The sequence below is a fragment of the Accipiter gentilis genome, chromosome 8 (assembly GCF_929443795.1).
Source record: "Accipiter gentilis chromosome 8, bAccGen1.1, whole genome shotgun sequence".
Classification (NCBI taxonomy): domain Eukaryota; kingdom Metazoa; phylum Chordata; class Aves; order Accipitriformes; family Accipitridae; genus Astur; species Astur gentilis.
Genome location: NC_064887.1, coordinates 5,551,221 through 5,569,382, shown reverse-complemented (window position 1 = coordinate 5,569,382; position 18,162 = coordinate 5,551,221). Strand labels below are relative to the sequence as shown.

Below are 18,162 nucleotides of genomic sequence, written 5' to 3'. Positions count from 1 at the left end.
AAAAGCATGCTGAGACAATTTTCTTTGCCCTCAAAAGACATTCAGCCCCCTCTCTCTTTACTGCTTTGTATTCCTTCCTTTAACAGCAGTTCTGGGATATGTGCTTGGTGGAACCAAAGAGACATGATATATAAGGCTGTAACTGGATCTTCCTGCAGTGCAGTGGAGAGACAGAGTGCAGTGAAGCATGCGCCTCTGATAAACACCAGGGAAGGAGATCTGCAGTTCAGGTTATATCTTATGTGACACTTAGCCCTATATCAGAAAAATAAAAATTGAAGATATTTTTGCACATCATCATGAAGCAGTGACTCCACATTCAATTTGCTTCACTTTTATTTTCTTGCAACATAAAAACTACTTTGAAATCCTCCCTACTGGAATGGCTGATGACCCGAATTGTAAATGTGCTCAATAAATGTGCTGAAAATAGCATGTAGAAAAATGCATGGTTCAGTTTCCCTGGGTACTCACTGGGGGAGAGGTTACATCAGGAGGAGTGGACATGTCCCCAAAAAGCTCTAGTTGGGTAACAGCCTGTAAAGAGAAAAAAAATTAAAAATTCCATTTATCTTTTGAGGAGAAGAAACTGTGAGTTAACTAGTTACAACTTGTAAAGTTAACTAGTAACAGCTAGCAATATAAATCCCCCCAAAGCCACGTAGGCTTCAAATGTCAAGTCCTATATGGCAGAATTACATGGGTTCAAGCTGTGGGATTTTGATATTGCTGATGGACCCAACTAGCCAGCAGCTGACCCTATAAAATGATTCTGTAGGTAATTCTCCACCATAAAAAAATGAATAAAGTGTGAGAAAACTATCCAGAATGGGACTGGATGCATTACTGCTCTGCTCTTAACATCGGTGAGCACCAAGCACGATTTATGGCCAGTCCTTTTCCCTGGCTCCTTTTCTAACCCCACATTTCAAGGTCTTAAAACACGGCAGCAGACTGTGGAAGTGACAGAAGGATACAGAAGGGAAGGGCTTTTAAAGTGCTGCCTGATTTCCCCTTGCCCATGGGACAGGTGTGACCTGGATAAGTGGACTTGAAGGAGGATGCACACCTGGGTTATTTTAAGGTTGTAGCTCTACATTTAACTCATGCTAGAAATGTCTTCTAAGGGCATCCTTCAGTTTGATCTCAAAATAGGTCACCCATACAGGTCTCACTCAACTGGACCAGAAGAGAAAAAGCACTTTCATAATAAGGAGCACCTTGAGTGGCTGCATAATAAAAGCTCCTTCACATGTTCTGGAGCAAAATTACTTTCTTCCACCCATCTGCATCTGCAAATCAGTTCAACTGAGTCCAGGGATGGTAAAGCACGGATCCCTTATAGCTCTGCAGGAAACCTAAACCCCATCTACCATCCTTAGCAGGGTGGCTATTCTAGAAAGCTTTGATGGGAACTCAAGAACTACTCCTTCTCTACTACCTTTCTTCCGCTTACTGGCTTCCTTGTTCCCTGTATCATACTCAATCATACCCTCACATGTGGGAAGCCACAATTCTCATTATGAATGAGATTTAATGCAAATCTTAATTCAGTTCATTGAATCTTCTGTCCAGCTTAGGCACATAAACTTTGCAGCCTCGTACAACATACGTAGGTTTGGAATTCAGTTGAGTCTTGACCTGCAAAGGCAGCCACTTAGCGCTTTGGACACTAACCACACTGGCTGGGGTCAATCTTTACAACCTACCAAAGGAGCAAGATCACCCTAAGATTTTTTTCCCGCCCTCAACCTTCTATTATAAATGATCCTTCAAGAAATAAGACTATCATTCAGAATGTAATAATTTCAAAGGTTTATACATTTTTGCAATCCAATCTCTTTTCCCATACACAAAAGCAACGCTACAACCTGGAATTTGTCTAGCAGCTTGGATGATTCTCAGCTTTATGTCTAACGATGTACCTAGGGATGAATTATTTCACATTTCCTCACATCACGTCATATATTAAATAGATCACATTGCTTTAGTGCTATGACAATATATTTTCTTCTTATAGGCTTATATATGCCTCTAAGTATCTACATGCAAATGGAAGAAGGAAGAAAGGAAATCCATGTTTTCTTCAGGGTACACCAATTCTAGTGTATATTACTAAAATACTGCTAGAAGTAGCTTCTGCAAAAAAAAGCCCGTATGTCACTTCTGCAGTATGTGCAAACACACTAGGCAAGCATTGTTAAAATGCCCAGAAAAGTTGGAATAATGACAACAGCAGCACTCACTTGGAAATCACTTCAAGCCTCCTGCAGGCACTACTGACTCAAGAGATGCCAGGTGACACTGAATCACGGAAAGAGCCACTTTCTTCTCATCTCTCCAAATTGCTTCTTCAGCACCACCCCTAAATCTGCCCTTTGCCTGCATCACTGGTGAGTTTTTCACTGTTGGTTCCTCTCTGGCTTGCTAAGAAATAGCTTGTGTCCTTCCGAGGAGGCCATGAGCAAAGGCTCCTCCACTGCTTCCATCCCAGGTGAGGAGGCAGGAGAGCAAGCCAGAGGGGATGCGAAAGGGCAGGGCACACATGGTTACACAGACTAAGAGGAAGCGTCTGTAAAGTTACACATTTCTTGTGGAAAAAATATTATACGTTTCATATCAATACTGAAAATTGATAGTGAGTATACTTTTGAACTCAGGATTATATGGTATGTATTTGAAAGGTGGCAACTCGGATCTCTATGCCTCAATACCCTTGTAAAATGGGAATAATAATACTTTTCAGAGTGCTTCAAGGTGATGGATCTTTGGAAACTCTTCACAGATATAATTCTGTAAAAGCTCTTCAGAGGAAGTCTGCAGATGGATTTCTAAACAGGCAGCTGGAGAGAGTGATAGGGAAGCCGACTCCACTATTTGTTGTAGCAAACCCTCATTCACAGTATTCCCCAAGAAAAAGCAATATATTTACAGGGGAATTACTTCTTACAGAATAGCAACCTTATATGCAACAAGAACTACAGAACTACGTCAGAGAATTTAAACAGAAATTTAGTGGGAACACAACTTCCTCGTTTACTTACTAGAGACAGCGTTAAACAGCAACACTTGGAGGTGGGATTTTAAAGTCCCAAATGGTTCAGATCCGGATTCTGGATCTAGCTTTTTCCTACAAGCCAATTCTCAGCCTGAATAAATGAATGCATCTTCTCTGACATAGACGTAGTTTTATCCACTTGCAGCATGTGAGATTCTGGACACCAAACAGTTATCTTTTATTTTTGTGATTTCACTGTCACTACAGAACTGATTTCACCCATTACACTTTTTTAAATTATTCACATCTGATATTAGCTACGTTCCAGTGAAGTTAATCCCAAGCCGAACATTTTCAAATTGCACTATTCCTATAGATGATTTCATCTATATTTCCTTAAAACATTTTTAGTGTCACAACCTTACCTGAGTGACTGAAACAAGATTTTCATCAATGTCCAGCAATAAGTTTCCATTCTCCAGCTGTAAAGCATGATTTATGAAATGAAATGAATGATTTATGAAAATGACATGAATTTCTGAGCATGAAAATGATAACCTCCATAATTATTGACTTCAGTATTGAAATGAAAACCTTTTCCATCTTGCAGTGAGCACAGATATGAAATCATGCAGTCAAAACAGTGAGTCTAAATGCTGCTGGGATGTGGGGCAAACATACACTTTATTTGTGCTAAATCTCATCTTCTGGTGTATAAGGCAATTTTACCGCTTGCATCATAACTACTTATTTTCCCAGATATTTATTAATTCAGCAATAAGCATACCCAGTGAGTTCTGATCCTGCTTACATTAATGGAACTTTTCATTGGCTTGGTGAAAGGTCGGTCTTAACATCCTCAGAGGAAAAGAAAAATTGAGTTTTGGACAACAAAAGCTCTAAAAGCAAGCATTTGCAGAAAAACACAGCTTCCTCTTAACTAGGAGAACTATAACATCAATGTAAACATATTTGAGTATTATCTTTCCATAGTAATTTTCAAAATTGCTCACATAAGTCAATTCAAGTTATACTTAAATCCATAGTTGGTGTGTGTGTAAATATATGTCGGACCATACTGCACACACATGCATACATATCTATATCCATCTACAGATTTAACACAAATTATCACTCCAGTGTCCTCAGAATGCTAAATTTCAGATACCATTTATTGCCACGTTGGAGACTTTATTTCTTAAGAAACAAACATACCAGCAAGTTATCAAAAAATCAAATCTTAGATGACTGAGAAGCTTCATACAAGTTACCAGCCAGTAATCCCATGCCATCTTAAAACAAAAAAGTTTAAATATCTCAGAAACAGCCTAGAATGCTTATTTCTCCCCTCATCTCATCACAGACCTGAAGAAAAAAAAAAAGACTGGCAAAAGGCAAAGCTAAAGGAAGAAAATGCCATCGTGCACAATCAGAAAAGGACTCAGTCCTGCACCTTCTTGGCGCTGACAGCAGGTCTCCCCAGCCCCAGGTAAGGAAAGTGTGAAAAAAGCTGTGTCCATTTATTCAAAGACCTTGAAAATATTCTTAAAATGAAACCAGCAGGGCTTACACCTTCAGGAGGGCCCAGTTTTGGCCAGCAGTTAATCACTTTTTGTTCTGACAGCCCCCGCATTTAACGCCCCCCCATCCTCCAGCATCCAGGGATGCAGCTCGCGTCGCTCTGATCCTGCCCCCAGCCACACTGATCGCTCTGTGAAACCAGCTGAGAAATAACCGTGTCTCAGCGCAGAGGAAACATGTGCGCGGCGTTCAACAGACCATTAGAAATTCCCACCTGTGCTACAGCGGGACCTTGCAGAAAACATTTACCCAACATGTCACGGCACATCCCCAAGTGCCCAATTATCATGTAGCACTTGAGCTGCATCTTCCATTAGCTCGTGTTCTGCATCACACGCTGGTGAGGAGACACTTCCTAAGGGTGAAATATCCCTGTCTGTTAGACCATGGAACAGCCTGCAATGGCGACTGTGCCGAGGCTGCAGCACGGCTACTGAGGGCAGAATTTGGCCCTTCGAGCCTTCCTCTGGTTCAGCTTTTTGATACAAAGCACTTAACCTTCGCAATCAAAGTCAACAATCCTCTCCTTCCTTCCCCGGTGCATGATAGAGAATAACCAGAAGCCTGGCAAGATCCTCCAGTCCTTGATCTTTCTCTAGGATTGCTGTGTGTGGATTTCTCCACAGAGTGATGTAAAAGCTCGCTTTAATTATTAAAAAATGCATCTCCTTGAATATGAAAACACCCCTACAGCTTAGTCAACCAGGAACACACCAGTCACTTGCGACCAGCCGTGCAGACCGAGGCGGAGGAAAGAGTATTAATCCTTGTATCGCGGTGACATTAAACCTATAATGAAAGCTCCATCTTTCTATACAGGCATGTGAGACATATTGTAAATCTTTTAAACATGAAATATGTAAATCTGGTTTCTTAAAGCAGCAGCAAGCTTTTTAAACCACTCCAGCCAGTAATGAAATTCCTTGTGATACTTTTCACTATTCACTAAAGAAAAACACATTATCCAAGAGCTGGAGAAAAACCAAGAGCACAGAAGCAATGATAAGAGATAAATAAACTGCAGCTTTCATAAACCTGAAGCAAAACCGATGCACCTCCACTACAGTATTCCCTCTGATAGCCAAGTACTCTGAAAAACATCTTTTCTAAGCAACGCAAAAGTTCAGATTTGAAAAGGGAAATCTAAGACAGGCCTCTTGCACTCATCGGAGTGTGAAGCACCTTACCTTTTTCACTCCTATAGACATATCAAGCCAGAATATTCAACTTCTGTTACTCAGTCTGGTTTTACCAACAGCAAAGGATCTACACTGACTTATAGGATGAGAAAACCTGCTTAATATTGCTTTTGCAAACAAGATGATAACAGTAGCATCTTACAAAACATGGTTCTGAAATCTCAGAGAATGAAGCAAAGATGGTGCTTAAAAAGCATGAAAAAAATACGCAGTAATTAACTGGTACTCTGATTCAGAGCTCAGCAAGTAAAAAAGAGTATGAAGCATACTAAATATAGCAAATAGCCAGCAATTAGTAATTAACCTTTGAGCTGGGTATTAGCTATTCAAATCTTTTAAGACAGCAGAGGGATTTAAACTTGGTTTCCTGCATTCAGGGTAAGTGCCCTACCACTTGGCCCAGTAGACAAAAGAGGGATCACCCAACTGTGCTGCCTCTCTGCATTTCCAATTCCCTTTTTCTAACACGTATTTTACACTGGAAGTCTAATGACAAGTCAAACGGTTAGTCAAACTAAAGATTTTTGCTTTTATTTTAGTTGAAAATGTAAATATTTTGGCTATGTCAAATATTTTTTCTGATGGTTCAAATCATTATTTTAGTTAAGCAAAGCTCCAGTTATTTGCACAACATATACAACAAGTGTTGATACTACTATGAGCTCCAGGAGCTGCAAGCAGCTTGCTAATTAACTACAATTCATTCTAAAAAACAATTAGAACTATAACAAAGGAGCGTGTCAGAATCATGACTAAACCAATCATCAGTCAACCCACATCCAGTAGGTTGAGACACACTGAAAACATCCAACAGACATATTGTTTTCCTGTAAAACTACTGTTGGATTAATGAAGAAGCATGATACTCAACAAAGAATTGCTCAATTACTTCCTAATTAAAGAGAATACACTGAAGAATATGTGTGCGAAGAAAAAATTGGCAATGCTTTTGCAATCTTCAGCCTCTTCCAGATCCTAAAGATCCTCGAATGCCATATTCTTTCCCAGTTACAGAGGTAATGGCAGACACCATGTTACCATTAACCCAGATTTACACAGGTATAGCTGAGCACAACCTTTTTTAGTTGTAAGGCTGCTGTGAAAATGCAGGGTGATTCCCAATGGGTACAAGTCACATCAGCAACGTGGGCTGCCATAAAACCACACTGACTGATTTTTATCCAAAATGTATGCATTTGGGCATCCTTCACTTACACAGGGTTCAAATCCAGTGCTCAGAATCCCATGGGACACGGGAACCCTCCTGTTTCAAGTTTCTCTTTTCAGTTTCATAGGGTAACTCTTACTTGTCAGGAGCACTCTTCTTCAGGTAATTCTCCTCTGTATTTTTATTTGAAGTAATAAACCCAAGTACGGACTTTGGTATGATGTACTCAACTACAGGGTAGCCTCAAGCTTTACCTCATTCACCAACTGTCCAGTCTCCTTTGCGTGTTCACTGGAAAGCGCTGGATGTGCTAGTTAAAAATGCTGTTAGTCAACTGGGTGCAGCTAAAGAGGTGGGATGGTTAAGGATAATTGACATAATAGATTACTGAGGAGTGTTTGAGTGAATTGCTTCACTGTTGCTCGATAGCTTCCTTTAAATTAAGGATCTCTTCATATGATCAAAACATACACTTACTCATTTGTTTATTTTCTCTTCATTTGAAGGGAACTTAATTCTGAATTCCCTGTGTACTTTATGTATTTACTCTTATAGGAAATGTATTTAAAATGCTTCAATTACCACTTTTCTCTGACAGACTCTAATAAATCAAGAGTCCAAAATAGTGACTCTAGCTTAAAGCCAGACCCATGCTGCTTCCAGGCAACAACACCCAAGATAATTAAACTTCCCAGAGCACAGAGGATGCAGGTGCAAAGGTCCCAGCCACATGCTCACCTCCTTCATGTCTTCTCTGGACCTCATGTGGTGGGTTCAGAGAACATGGTATGCACCACGGTATACACCGGTCACATCACGCATATTTAAAAGAAACGCGTCAAGTCCAGAAATATCACTGTGTTGTTGAACTAAACACTGAGGCTTTCAAAATGTTGACACAAGCTACAAAAGCTGTTGTAATTTACATTTACTATGGAGCAACAGGCCCTGACATCTGTCTTCTAGAAACACAAGCCTGGCTTTAGATTTAGGTACCTTTACGAATATGTGCAATTTATTGCATGCGGCTGATGCAATGCAAAGATACTAAAATGAAACATGTTTTTCCATTCAACAGAAAACTGGAAACGAAGGGGAAGAGCAAAACATTTCAGCCGATACAGCGGCAAAAGCCAGCCTACACCAAATTTCATTTTAGCACGAGGAAGCGTGTCTGAGCAGGAAAATCAGGGACCAACGACAAGCTGCTGGCTGGTTCAGCGTCAGGGTCAGCCTCGGCCAGGTTTGCGCATCCCGAGTTATTGCCAGGCACGTTCACTGTCATCAGTGGCATTTCTGGCTAAAGATCTACTTCTGAGAGTAACGCACCTTTTGTGCCCAGTGTGTAGCTCCACCGGTTCTCCCTGGGGAAAATGGGAATGAGGACAGTGGGACAGGACACAGCAAGAGCTCCGATGGGGAAAGATGAACTCTTTAATGTCAGGGGCTACGGCACCGCCCAGATGGCACAGTGCAGCCAGCCATGGTGACACGGGATATCTTTCTTTAACTGCAGATTGGAAAGACAAGTGATGGCGAGAATCCAAACTTCCACGTGGGAGCAAAACTCCACTTCTAGACTTTGACAGCGGAGACAGCTTTGGATGCTTCCAGGGAATAAACTTAACAATGGAAGGGAATTAGAAAGAACCCCAAATTTACTGTTTTAAAATACTTGCAAGGCACAGTTATACAGGTCTATCGAATGCTTTTCAAAATGACAAGTGACTGGAGCTATAACCAAGCTTGAGAAACAAGTTATTTCAATCTTCATTTTCGAATACCGCGTCATCATAGTATTTTCTGAACCTTGAAATCTCCTCAGTTTCGGCAACAAAAAACCCAAGACCTGTGTACTTCTGTACATAACGCACTGATTAAATCTGCAAAACTTTACAACAGCTTCTCCCCAAACTGATGCAAAATGCATGCAGCACTTTCCCCAGAACTGTATTCCCTTTAATTTGTAAATAAACACCAAATTGTGCAACTGCTATCATTTAATGCATACAGTGATACAGACTAGGTGAAGCTACAAACTCCACTACTTAGAAAGCAGATTGTGTGTAAATAAATGTTTTAGCAAATTACTCTGAGCTGCAAGGCTCTGAGCAAATCAAAATGTAGTGAATCAATACAATTTGCAGCTGTCAACTTAATATATCAGCAGCTATCAGATAAAATCTGCATGAGTCATATTGCATAAAAGACAAAAACTCACTATATGTAACAGAACTTTACCCCACAACCAATGGGCTAGACCTACGGTTCAGCAACACTCTCTTTTTTCCACTTTGGAGAAAATCAAAAGGGACAAAATATTACCCCAGAAAATGTATAGGAATCCAGGTGCATTTAGGAATGCAAACACACATGAAGCCACTAGACAAGTGACCGAACAGGCTGCGTAACTACAAGGGGCCACTGAAATGTTTATCATTTATTTATATGGCCCGAGTTCTGTATTGAAAGTAAAAATTTGAACTGCCATACTAACACCCATGTCACCTATATCCAACAAGATAACCATATCACCAGGGCAAAACCTGCAGCTTTTGTTTGCTCCCTTGTTTCTTGCTGTTTGTACAGTACAGAGAGAGAACGATGAAAAACTGATGAAGGGCAGTGCTGCTGGATTTCCCACGCTATGGGATTATGTCCCAAAATCCTAAAGGATTGCACTAGGAAGTTAAGTAAGTTCAGTGCTTTGATAGCATGTAATCATTCTTCTGGGGGTACAGGGTTTAGGATCACATTCAGGGAATGATATTACAAATACAGTAATGGAAAGCCTGCTAGCAGGACAACTCCTATGGATTAAAAAGAGCTCAAGATATGACCCACAATATCAATGTGACATAAAAGAACAATTAAATCAAGACTTTTTATTCTCATCTGTGAAACAGCATTCCTACACTATTAAAACCCACTATTTGACATGCTAGATATAAAATTATGGATGGATTGAAACCAGAAGTTTGCATGGGCATATTTTCAATGATCAGAAACTATCCAGATTAAGATTCATAATCTTAAAGGATCTATATATTAACAATAGATTAATTCTAACATCTAGCCCTCCAGATTGTTGGAAATCGGACGCTGAATTCAGTTTAACAACTTTTTGAATGTTCTTGCTCTCACCAGCATTGCAAGAACAATTTTTCAAGATTCAGTTGAAATATCCCTAACTTTGAGCTCAGGTGCTAAAACCTACATAAGCCATATATATAACACACGTAAAGAAACGTGTTATGTTACAGGTGTTATAATCTGGGAAGACTAGGAAGGACGACCTGGTTTCTGCTTCCTGTGCCACTAAAATTTTTATCAAGGAGTAAACCACAACATACCCCCAGAAAAAATAGCTTAAAAAAAAGAAAACTAAAAGGTGACACAGAGTCAAACAAAAAAAATTACAGATTTAGTTACTACAGCGCTTGATCAGGGAACTAATATCCCACCAAGTACAGTAGCCACAAATTAGCTGTGATCTCTGGGAAACGTCCCTGATGGTGGCTAGTTCCTCTCCTTGGAAAAGAGGCATGGGAGTTTGAGCAAAGTCTCAGACCCATCCTCTCACCCCAGCTGAAGCTGAACAGAGCCTGCTAGTGAAAATTCAGGTGTTTAAGTGGTTTTTTGCTGTGGATCCACTCCAAACTATGAGTTGCATAGCTGTTTATGCTGGCGCTGAGTGTAAAAGGATTTTATTCAGACTCTTTACTTGCATTTTGCACAGGTATAAACAGAAGCAAAAAGTATAAACCGGCAGAAGATGAGGCCCATGGGTCTTGCTAAAAGGAAGAAAAAAACACCTTGACAAATCTCAGTGACCTTTTACAACGTAGAAGTAATTAAATCACAGATAATGACAGACCTTGATTGGTAACAGGCATACCTAACCCGAAGTCCAAACAAAATCGCTGTGTCAGCTACCTGCCCAACGTCCCAAACCTGCCCCACGGCATCAAGGGATCTGCCTCTCCTGCCCCAGCCAGACCCGACTGAACGCGGGACCCTCCTGCAATGCCAGCAGCTCCCCTCTAACCCCAACGGAAGGAAAAAGGAAAAAAAAACAAACCCCAAACCCACAGATACAAGTATCTTAAGACACGACAGTGCAACGTGAGCCACATTGCTGGAGACCACCTAGCAACGTCCGCTGCGATTGCCCAGAGGATAATACAGGGCAGGGGATGCAGGTCGCAAAGGGGACGGTACCCATGCCGCAGACGGAGACAAATGGCTGATGTGTGGAGAAGCTGTTAGAACAAGAGCCTCCTGCTACAGCACGGTCTCGCTATTGAAGACATGTATGTGACAACATCATCTCACCTCCCAGGCTCAGCTGTTACCTTTGGCATGGTGCTAAATGTTTCCATTATAAGCCAGCAGTGGTATCAGAGTTAATATTGGTATTAAATCAAAAGGCAAGCTGTGCGGAGGAGAACACAGAGCAGAGGTGTTTCCAGCGCTGCACAAAATCTTCCCAGAACAGTTAGTGCAAGGTCTACGCTACAGATACCGATACGTATATCCACTTCTGCCTAAAAAAATAGCACAGGCCCACCAGAACATCAAGGAAACTCATGCCACAGACATTATCATAACAAACTTAGGTATTTTCAAACTTTGCAACAAGTAGCTGTGCCTGTTAAAAACGCACGTCCCACACCGCAATGTTAAACCTCATACATGGGGTTTAATTGAGTGTAACTAAGTCAGGGCATCTGAACACAGGTGTCTCTCGTAGCAAATGTAAATAAAAACGGACAGCCTTGCCAGCACAGATGGTCAGAGGCCGGGTCTGTGCACTCTCTTCTCATTTTTGAAAACCTGATCCCGAAAGCCTGATTGTGGAGGCTGAACTCAATGTCACCAGTCTGCAAGTTGGTTCTGTAAAGCCACTGACACAAACTTAGGGAAAAGCCAGCGTTACAAAGCTCTTCTCCAGACCAAGTGTCACAGAAAGAATTTACTTTGTAGAGAATGGCGAGAGCTATCTGAAAATCTGCTTTGAACTACTTTATTCCCAGACATTTTGGTATGCTGTTTCTCCAGGGATTGACTTTCCGTGCGAGCTGGTGGAGCCCAGGGCTGTCCATGCCTTGCGGATGACGCCAGGCACGCTTCGTCTGACACGAGACCTGAACAAATCAGACCTGTAAATGGCACTGTAATCCCAGCCAGAATTAAAACTGAGCTTTCTCAAACGCAGCTTCCTAGTTCGAGGAGAAGGATCAGGCAGCCCTTACGGCTTCTAGACCTGAGCGTGCTCAGGTCCAGCCCAGCTTCATCTGCTCCTCCCATGCCTTGCCCATAAGGCAGCCAAATTACTCCTTGGCCATTCCACCCTGGTTTAATATTTTCCGTGTCGTTGGTACTAGCCAAATGGCTGCCTGCATTGTAAGGCACCAGCTATAATGCCTTGAATCTTTATACAGCAGTAAGACGAGTTGTTTGAAAGCCTTCATAAAATTGTAAGCAGAGAGTTTAGACATTTTGATGAGAAGAGAAGGTTTTGTTGTGACGTGACTGACAGTCTCCGGGAAGGGTATTTACAGTCTGACTCTTATTACTAAAAACACCATGACAGGTAGAACTTGATGTGGATGTATAATGGGGAGACGACGGGAAATTATGACAAAAAGAGCTCATTAAACTTTTCACTTTCTTAGAACAGTTAATTTCACATACAGAACTACAATTTCTAAGTGGACCGTGTACCACTTAACACAAGCTTTTTGAAATAAGCTTGTTTTCTTTGTCTGGCTTGATGTCTACTCTCAGTGAATAGAAAATAGGAGAATTGGTCTAAGGAGCAGAGAGAAAATAGGAATGAATACAAGAAGTGTGAGTTGATACAGAAGAAGAGAGAGATACTGGGAGGAAACTGGATACAGTGAAAAGTGTGTGCTTGGAGCTGACCTGGCAGAGGAAATCTACAGGAGAGCAGGATTTGCTGGGAAGGGATGCAGCAAAGAGACGGGGAAATAAAAGAATTACATTGAGTAAGCAATCTTTTAAACTCAATGTCAGAGAAGTGACTTGGCAACCAGCCACCACTCATAATGAGTTCAGTGGATACGGTCAAATTTTGAGATCCGAGACTCATTCCTTTCCGCCTCATTTGCACCATATTTACATTACTTGGTATCAGAGATCATGAGGAGTCACGCCATGAAGTACTTTGACACCTTCTGACAAATAGCCTCACACAATGGCACAGTACTGTGCAAGTACATCAGCTATCTCGATGCATCTACAATGTTGAATACTTGTGCTTCATGGCACTACCAGGAAGATGCTTCATACCTTCAGCCACTATGGGATCTCATACACACAGAGAAATCTTTGCCCCAACGGTTCTGGTTTCTTCGGAAGCTGTATCTTATTGAAAATCAGTATGAATTACACTTCCCAGTTTCAAAGCAGCCGTTGAGAAAGGGATTCTGGCTTTTAGTTTTTACATTGTGGTAGATCTCACCCCCACTTAAGCCTAACTATTTAGAAGTTATCAGACCTGCAAGTCATTTAAAGTTCCTCTGCAGCCATGAAAGAACGATGTCCAGATGTGCATTTATTTCCACCCGAGAGGGACATCTCAGGCAGACGGGGATTTTCCCCATGAAGCAGCTATTTCTCTCCGTTGGCTACAGAGTCAAGGGTGGATGGAGGGCATCTAGATGGCTACTTCAGTATCCCTCACTTTCATGTGCAGACACTAGAGACAACTTGCCTGGGAACACACCAGAGGAAAAAAATCCCAACATGGAAACCCGATCTCTGTCCAGGGAACGTGGGCAATTCAATTTGAACTCAAGCAAAACTTGCTGCATTTTTATTGTGTTGCATTTATTGTCAGGAGAGAGAATGCTTGGTGCCTGTAACCTATTAGGAGCTACAGAAAGTTTCTCACTTTATTCATCCATTATGAAATTACTGAAAGCAAGATATCCTAATAAAGAAAGTGTCCTTATATGTTTAAACCAGGTAGATGAGCTAGATTATTTGCCCTCAGATTGAATTTTAGAGGTTTATATAATAATGACAGCTATAAATTGAAAAAAAAATTATGGCAAGTGTCTCAATGATAGAGAGTCTCACATGTGGAAGGATGAGCAATAAATCAGATGGGCAGTGGAATATTAAATTGCTAATTTTAAGAGCTATTGCTGCTTTTCTTTTTTTTTTTTTTCTTTTAATACATACTAATAGAAAAAGGTGAAACAAAATCTCAGCTACTTCTTTCTTTCTTTCTTTTTTTTTTCATAAATTAAAGTACATAACTTGTTTGAAGAAAAAGCTCTAATCACTTTAAATTTAACCATGAAATAGCCAAAAAAAATTAAGTCTGCAACCAGCTTCATGGAGATGACAGATTAAATATATTTGATGATTACAGAGTAGGTTCCATATGCACTATATCTCACAGTCATGCTCTTTACCAGGACAGTCTAATACCAAAGTGTCTGCACACATGATTGCAAGTGTACTGTATACCCAGTCATACTGCAACGACCTAAATTACAGACTATACCCAGAGTAAATTTGAAACATCGCTGAAGGAATAATAAAAAAGTCGCAGGAAATGTACAGCGGAAAAATTGTAACACTTGAACTATATGAGAAATGAGTGACAAATCTACAGCTATTCCATGCCCACAACTACCTTAATTAGTTATGCAACATGGGTTATTTTACTAGGTTTTCCCAGGCAACACGATGATGATGCCCCCCTCCTCCTAGTGACTTATCATGAAATATTTATGGCAAGTTTTGTTTGTTTGTTTGTGCAAACCACAGAAGTGTCACAATTCAGGCCCCCATCCAGCCCCTCCCCAGCATTTATCTTTTTTTATTTGGCATCTCGGTCTCCGTGCTCAGCCCAAGCTGTGCAAGTTACTTCATCCTCATGTGAAAAGAGTCTCTCGTACTCTCTCTTGAATACAGGCATTTTTCCCATGCTTACAGCAGACTGAAATTCCTGACCTTTTCCTTTGTTTTCCTCTGTTCTTACACAAATCCTCAGAAATACTAATTTTCTGTGTAACCTATGCAATCAAACAATTTCTCAAGGTATTCATAGCACAAATTTGTATTAAACAGTATAACCCGCCCTTCAGCAAATGCACGCCTTGTTACTAAGGCATCTGTCACTCCACTTCTTCTCTCAACCACTTTTTACCATTCCTTATACATTCTGGGGATAAACGCTTCACCTCTTCAAAATCTTAATACACAGAAAGGGAATGATGCCATTTGGATACAACAGCATATTACCCCAATTTTTTAATAGTCCACTGTCCACCCAAGGCACAGGAGAGAAAGAATTGACAGTCTATATTGACCCTTAGCCTCTTGTATAGCTAGAGCACTACAGATATAATATGTAGCAATACCGGGAGGAAATCTCCATGTGCTGATTACAGCCCACAATAACCAGGAAAGCAAGGCAATACGTAGAGAAAAAATTCTGCCACTCAGGAATTTGTTGAGTGAGGTCTTTTTGCACACTTCATCTTGACGTAGTTCCTTTCAGAGTTTCCCTCACCTGTTTAAACTAATGGCAATTGCACATATCTCTGCCCTACAACTCTACAGCTCTTACTAAGAAGTAAGACCAGAAGTAAAACCACAGAACTCAGTTCTATTGGAAGAATAATTGCTTTTCTATGGTGCATGTTAGGTTGGATTTTGATGTAACTTGTTCATTTGGGTTTTTTTTCCAAACGTCAGAAAAGTAATTCTAATGCAATTTCCCATTTGTTTTGGTAAAATTTGATTTGAACTCCTTATGAAATCTTTCCCTATCAGCACACCGTATTCACCAGGAAGTCTTCTGAGAGGTATAGACATTATCACCGCAGAAAATTACTGTAGAGGTCACAGACAATATTCTGACATACCTGTTCCTAATGCTGCTTCTCTCGACCTCCACTCTATTCAGACCTTGTCTCCCCTGCTGTCCTACTAAACCAAGCTGTAAGGAGCAGTATATACAAAGTCCGGCTCTGACAGAGCACCCAGGGGAGAAAATGCAGCCCATGCTCACTCAGAGCGATAAGCCTCGTACAGCGTTGGGTAATAGAAGAACCCTTCTAATCCAGGCAGCAACAATTCATGCATTAAGGCTCACTGTCGACTCTTAACCACAGATAATACATTTATAAATGGTGACTTTCATAAGAATGAGTTGGAGAAGACAGAAAGGAGATTTAAGTAATGAATGAGATGGGTATAAGTGACATTACAATTCTGGTTACTCTGAACCAACCCAGTCAACCCATAACACATCACTGATAAAATTCACATCACGAGGAACGTACCAAATGTTACATACAATAATGAAAGTCACAGAAGCTAAGAAACACACCTTCTTTACTTCATATAAATAGGGAAGGTACTTACACTTACAGGTTGACTTTTTGGCACATCATAAACACCTTCCTTCTTTTGGCTGGTAGGAACCTGCAACAGCAAATGAAAACAAAGGTCATTACCCAAGCAGGTTTGACGAAAAATTGAAATCAGCAACTGATATTTATGTACAGGGTAGTCATTTAATACTAATGAAATTATGGACGGTACCCTTTTCATCCAAGCGGTACCATTAATGGAGAAGATACTGAAGAAATAAAACGCGTATCTGAAATTTTTAAATCCTAAAGCCCAGTAGTGTTCAGAAACGAGATTTTATTCTCAATTAATTTTGGTCGCATTAAGTACAGGTGCACTTGGATCTCCTTCCTACTTAGATGGTTGGTTTTTTCATTTTACTTGAGGGTTAGAAGATGCACATGGAAGTCATGATCAGGTCAGTATGTCATCTTCCTCCATGGCAGAGATTCGGAGTAGAGCTACTGATCTGAGGGAAAAAGATGTTCGGCCTATGGCGTTAGATTTCTTCCTTCCAATTAATTTAATAATCTAAGTCAGGCAAAGTCGTAACATGTACCCCTGCACTTATGGGGCCCTGCGGCTGCTCTAAGCGATGTTTGGTTACAATGCTGCAATTTTACTAAGGAATTGTTGGCCTGTCAGAGTCTGACACAGCCAGGCACCTGAAGTCAACGGCCTTGCATGGACAGGGGACAACTCACTTAAAAAAATTTAGCCGAGTCTTTAGTTGAGTTAACAGTCATGATTTACACCTTGGGCATTTATAACCTGCTCACGTAAATTCAGTTGCTTTGTAATACTGGGCTTTGCTTGCCTAAGGACTGCTGGTTTACATATTTATAATTTGTGATTATATTACTTTTCCTTCCTAGAAGCGCTGAACATCTATTGTAAATGACACAAGCAAAAAGAACAGTAAAAACATGGTTTAAACTGGCATGAATGCTCTAAATAAATCAGTGCTACTTTTCCACTGAACAAAGGCATTCAGCATAAGGTTACATTTCAGACATTAGTGAAGCCTCACAGTTCAATAGGAGAAATAACATTGCAGGTATGACAAAATGATGACCTTTTTGTTTCCTAAGACAATAAATATCTTAGAGTTCTGATATTAGAGTAGCACTGGTCTAGGGGAAGCTGAAGGAATGGTACTTATTCAGTGAGATGTGCTATCATTTCTTATTCTGTATAATATATCAAAAACTCTCTCTACTGTTCAAACATTCTCTTGTTCATGTTTAAACATCAAAGTCTTCACGGGAAATTGTGTAGCTTTAACTTGGCACATACTGCAGAAGTTTGCCAAGAGCACGAGCGCAGAACTCTCACAGAAACTGAACGGGCCTTTTAGAAGTTCTCTTCTATTCCTATCCCGGGAATGACTTCCTTGCCTTGGTTTTCTGGAAGTACTGGTCACTTCCACTAAAACCACCTAACACATTAGATATGTGAAACTGGTAACAGTGGAACAATTCAATTTCATGGAAATAACAGTCTGTAAAGAGAGAGAGCTTTAAGTGACAGTGTAAGAGCAGAAACCAAGAATGGCCTATTTAGTAAGTCACTGGAAAGCTTAGTCTTCATAAAAAGAGGACATGTGGTAAGATAAACTACTTATAAACTATCATTAGGGTGCATTGTTCTTTTCTCTCTGGAAAGTTTCCCCTTCAGTCATTCTCCTCTTCCTCCTTCCAACTTTTCCATGATGTCATCCCAATTTGCACACTCCTATCCACAGCTTATTGTGGAATGAGCATTTCCCTGCACTATCGATCCCCCCTTTTTCACTCCAGCTTATACTTAGAAAAAAG

At 40.6% G+C, this 18,162-nt stretch overlaps 2 protein-coding genes across 13 annotated transcripts in view; one reads left to right on the top strand and one right to left on the bottom strand.

Moving 5' to 3' along the window:
• DAB1 (DAB adaptor protein 1) overlaps positions 1-18,162 on the bottom strand; it is a 471,207-nt gene that overhangs the window by 18,139 nt on the left and 434,906 nt on the right. For 9 of the 12 annotated variants that reach the window (XM_049809443.1, XM_049809440.1, XM_049809451.1 and 6 more), the window contains 3 exons: positions 16,358-16,417; positions 3,424-3,480; positions 475-537 (listed from right to left, as the gene is read on the bottom strand). In XM_049809443.1, coding sequence (XP_049665400.1) covers positions 475-537; positions 3,424-3,480; positions 16,358-16,417 — 180 coding nt within the window. The remainder of the gene's footprint in view (positions 1-474; positions 538-3,423; positions 3,481-16,357; positions 16,418-18,162) is intronic. The other 3 variants (XM_049809447.1, XM_049809449.1, XM_049809450.1) reach the window with 1 other exon arrangement.
• PRKAA2 (protein kinase AMP-activated catalytic subunit alpha 2) overlaps positions 1-18,162 on the top strand; it is a 369,728-nt gene that overhangs the window by 125,374 nt on the left and 226,192 nt on the right. The window lies entirely within an intron of this gene.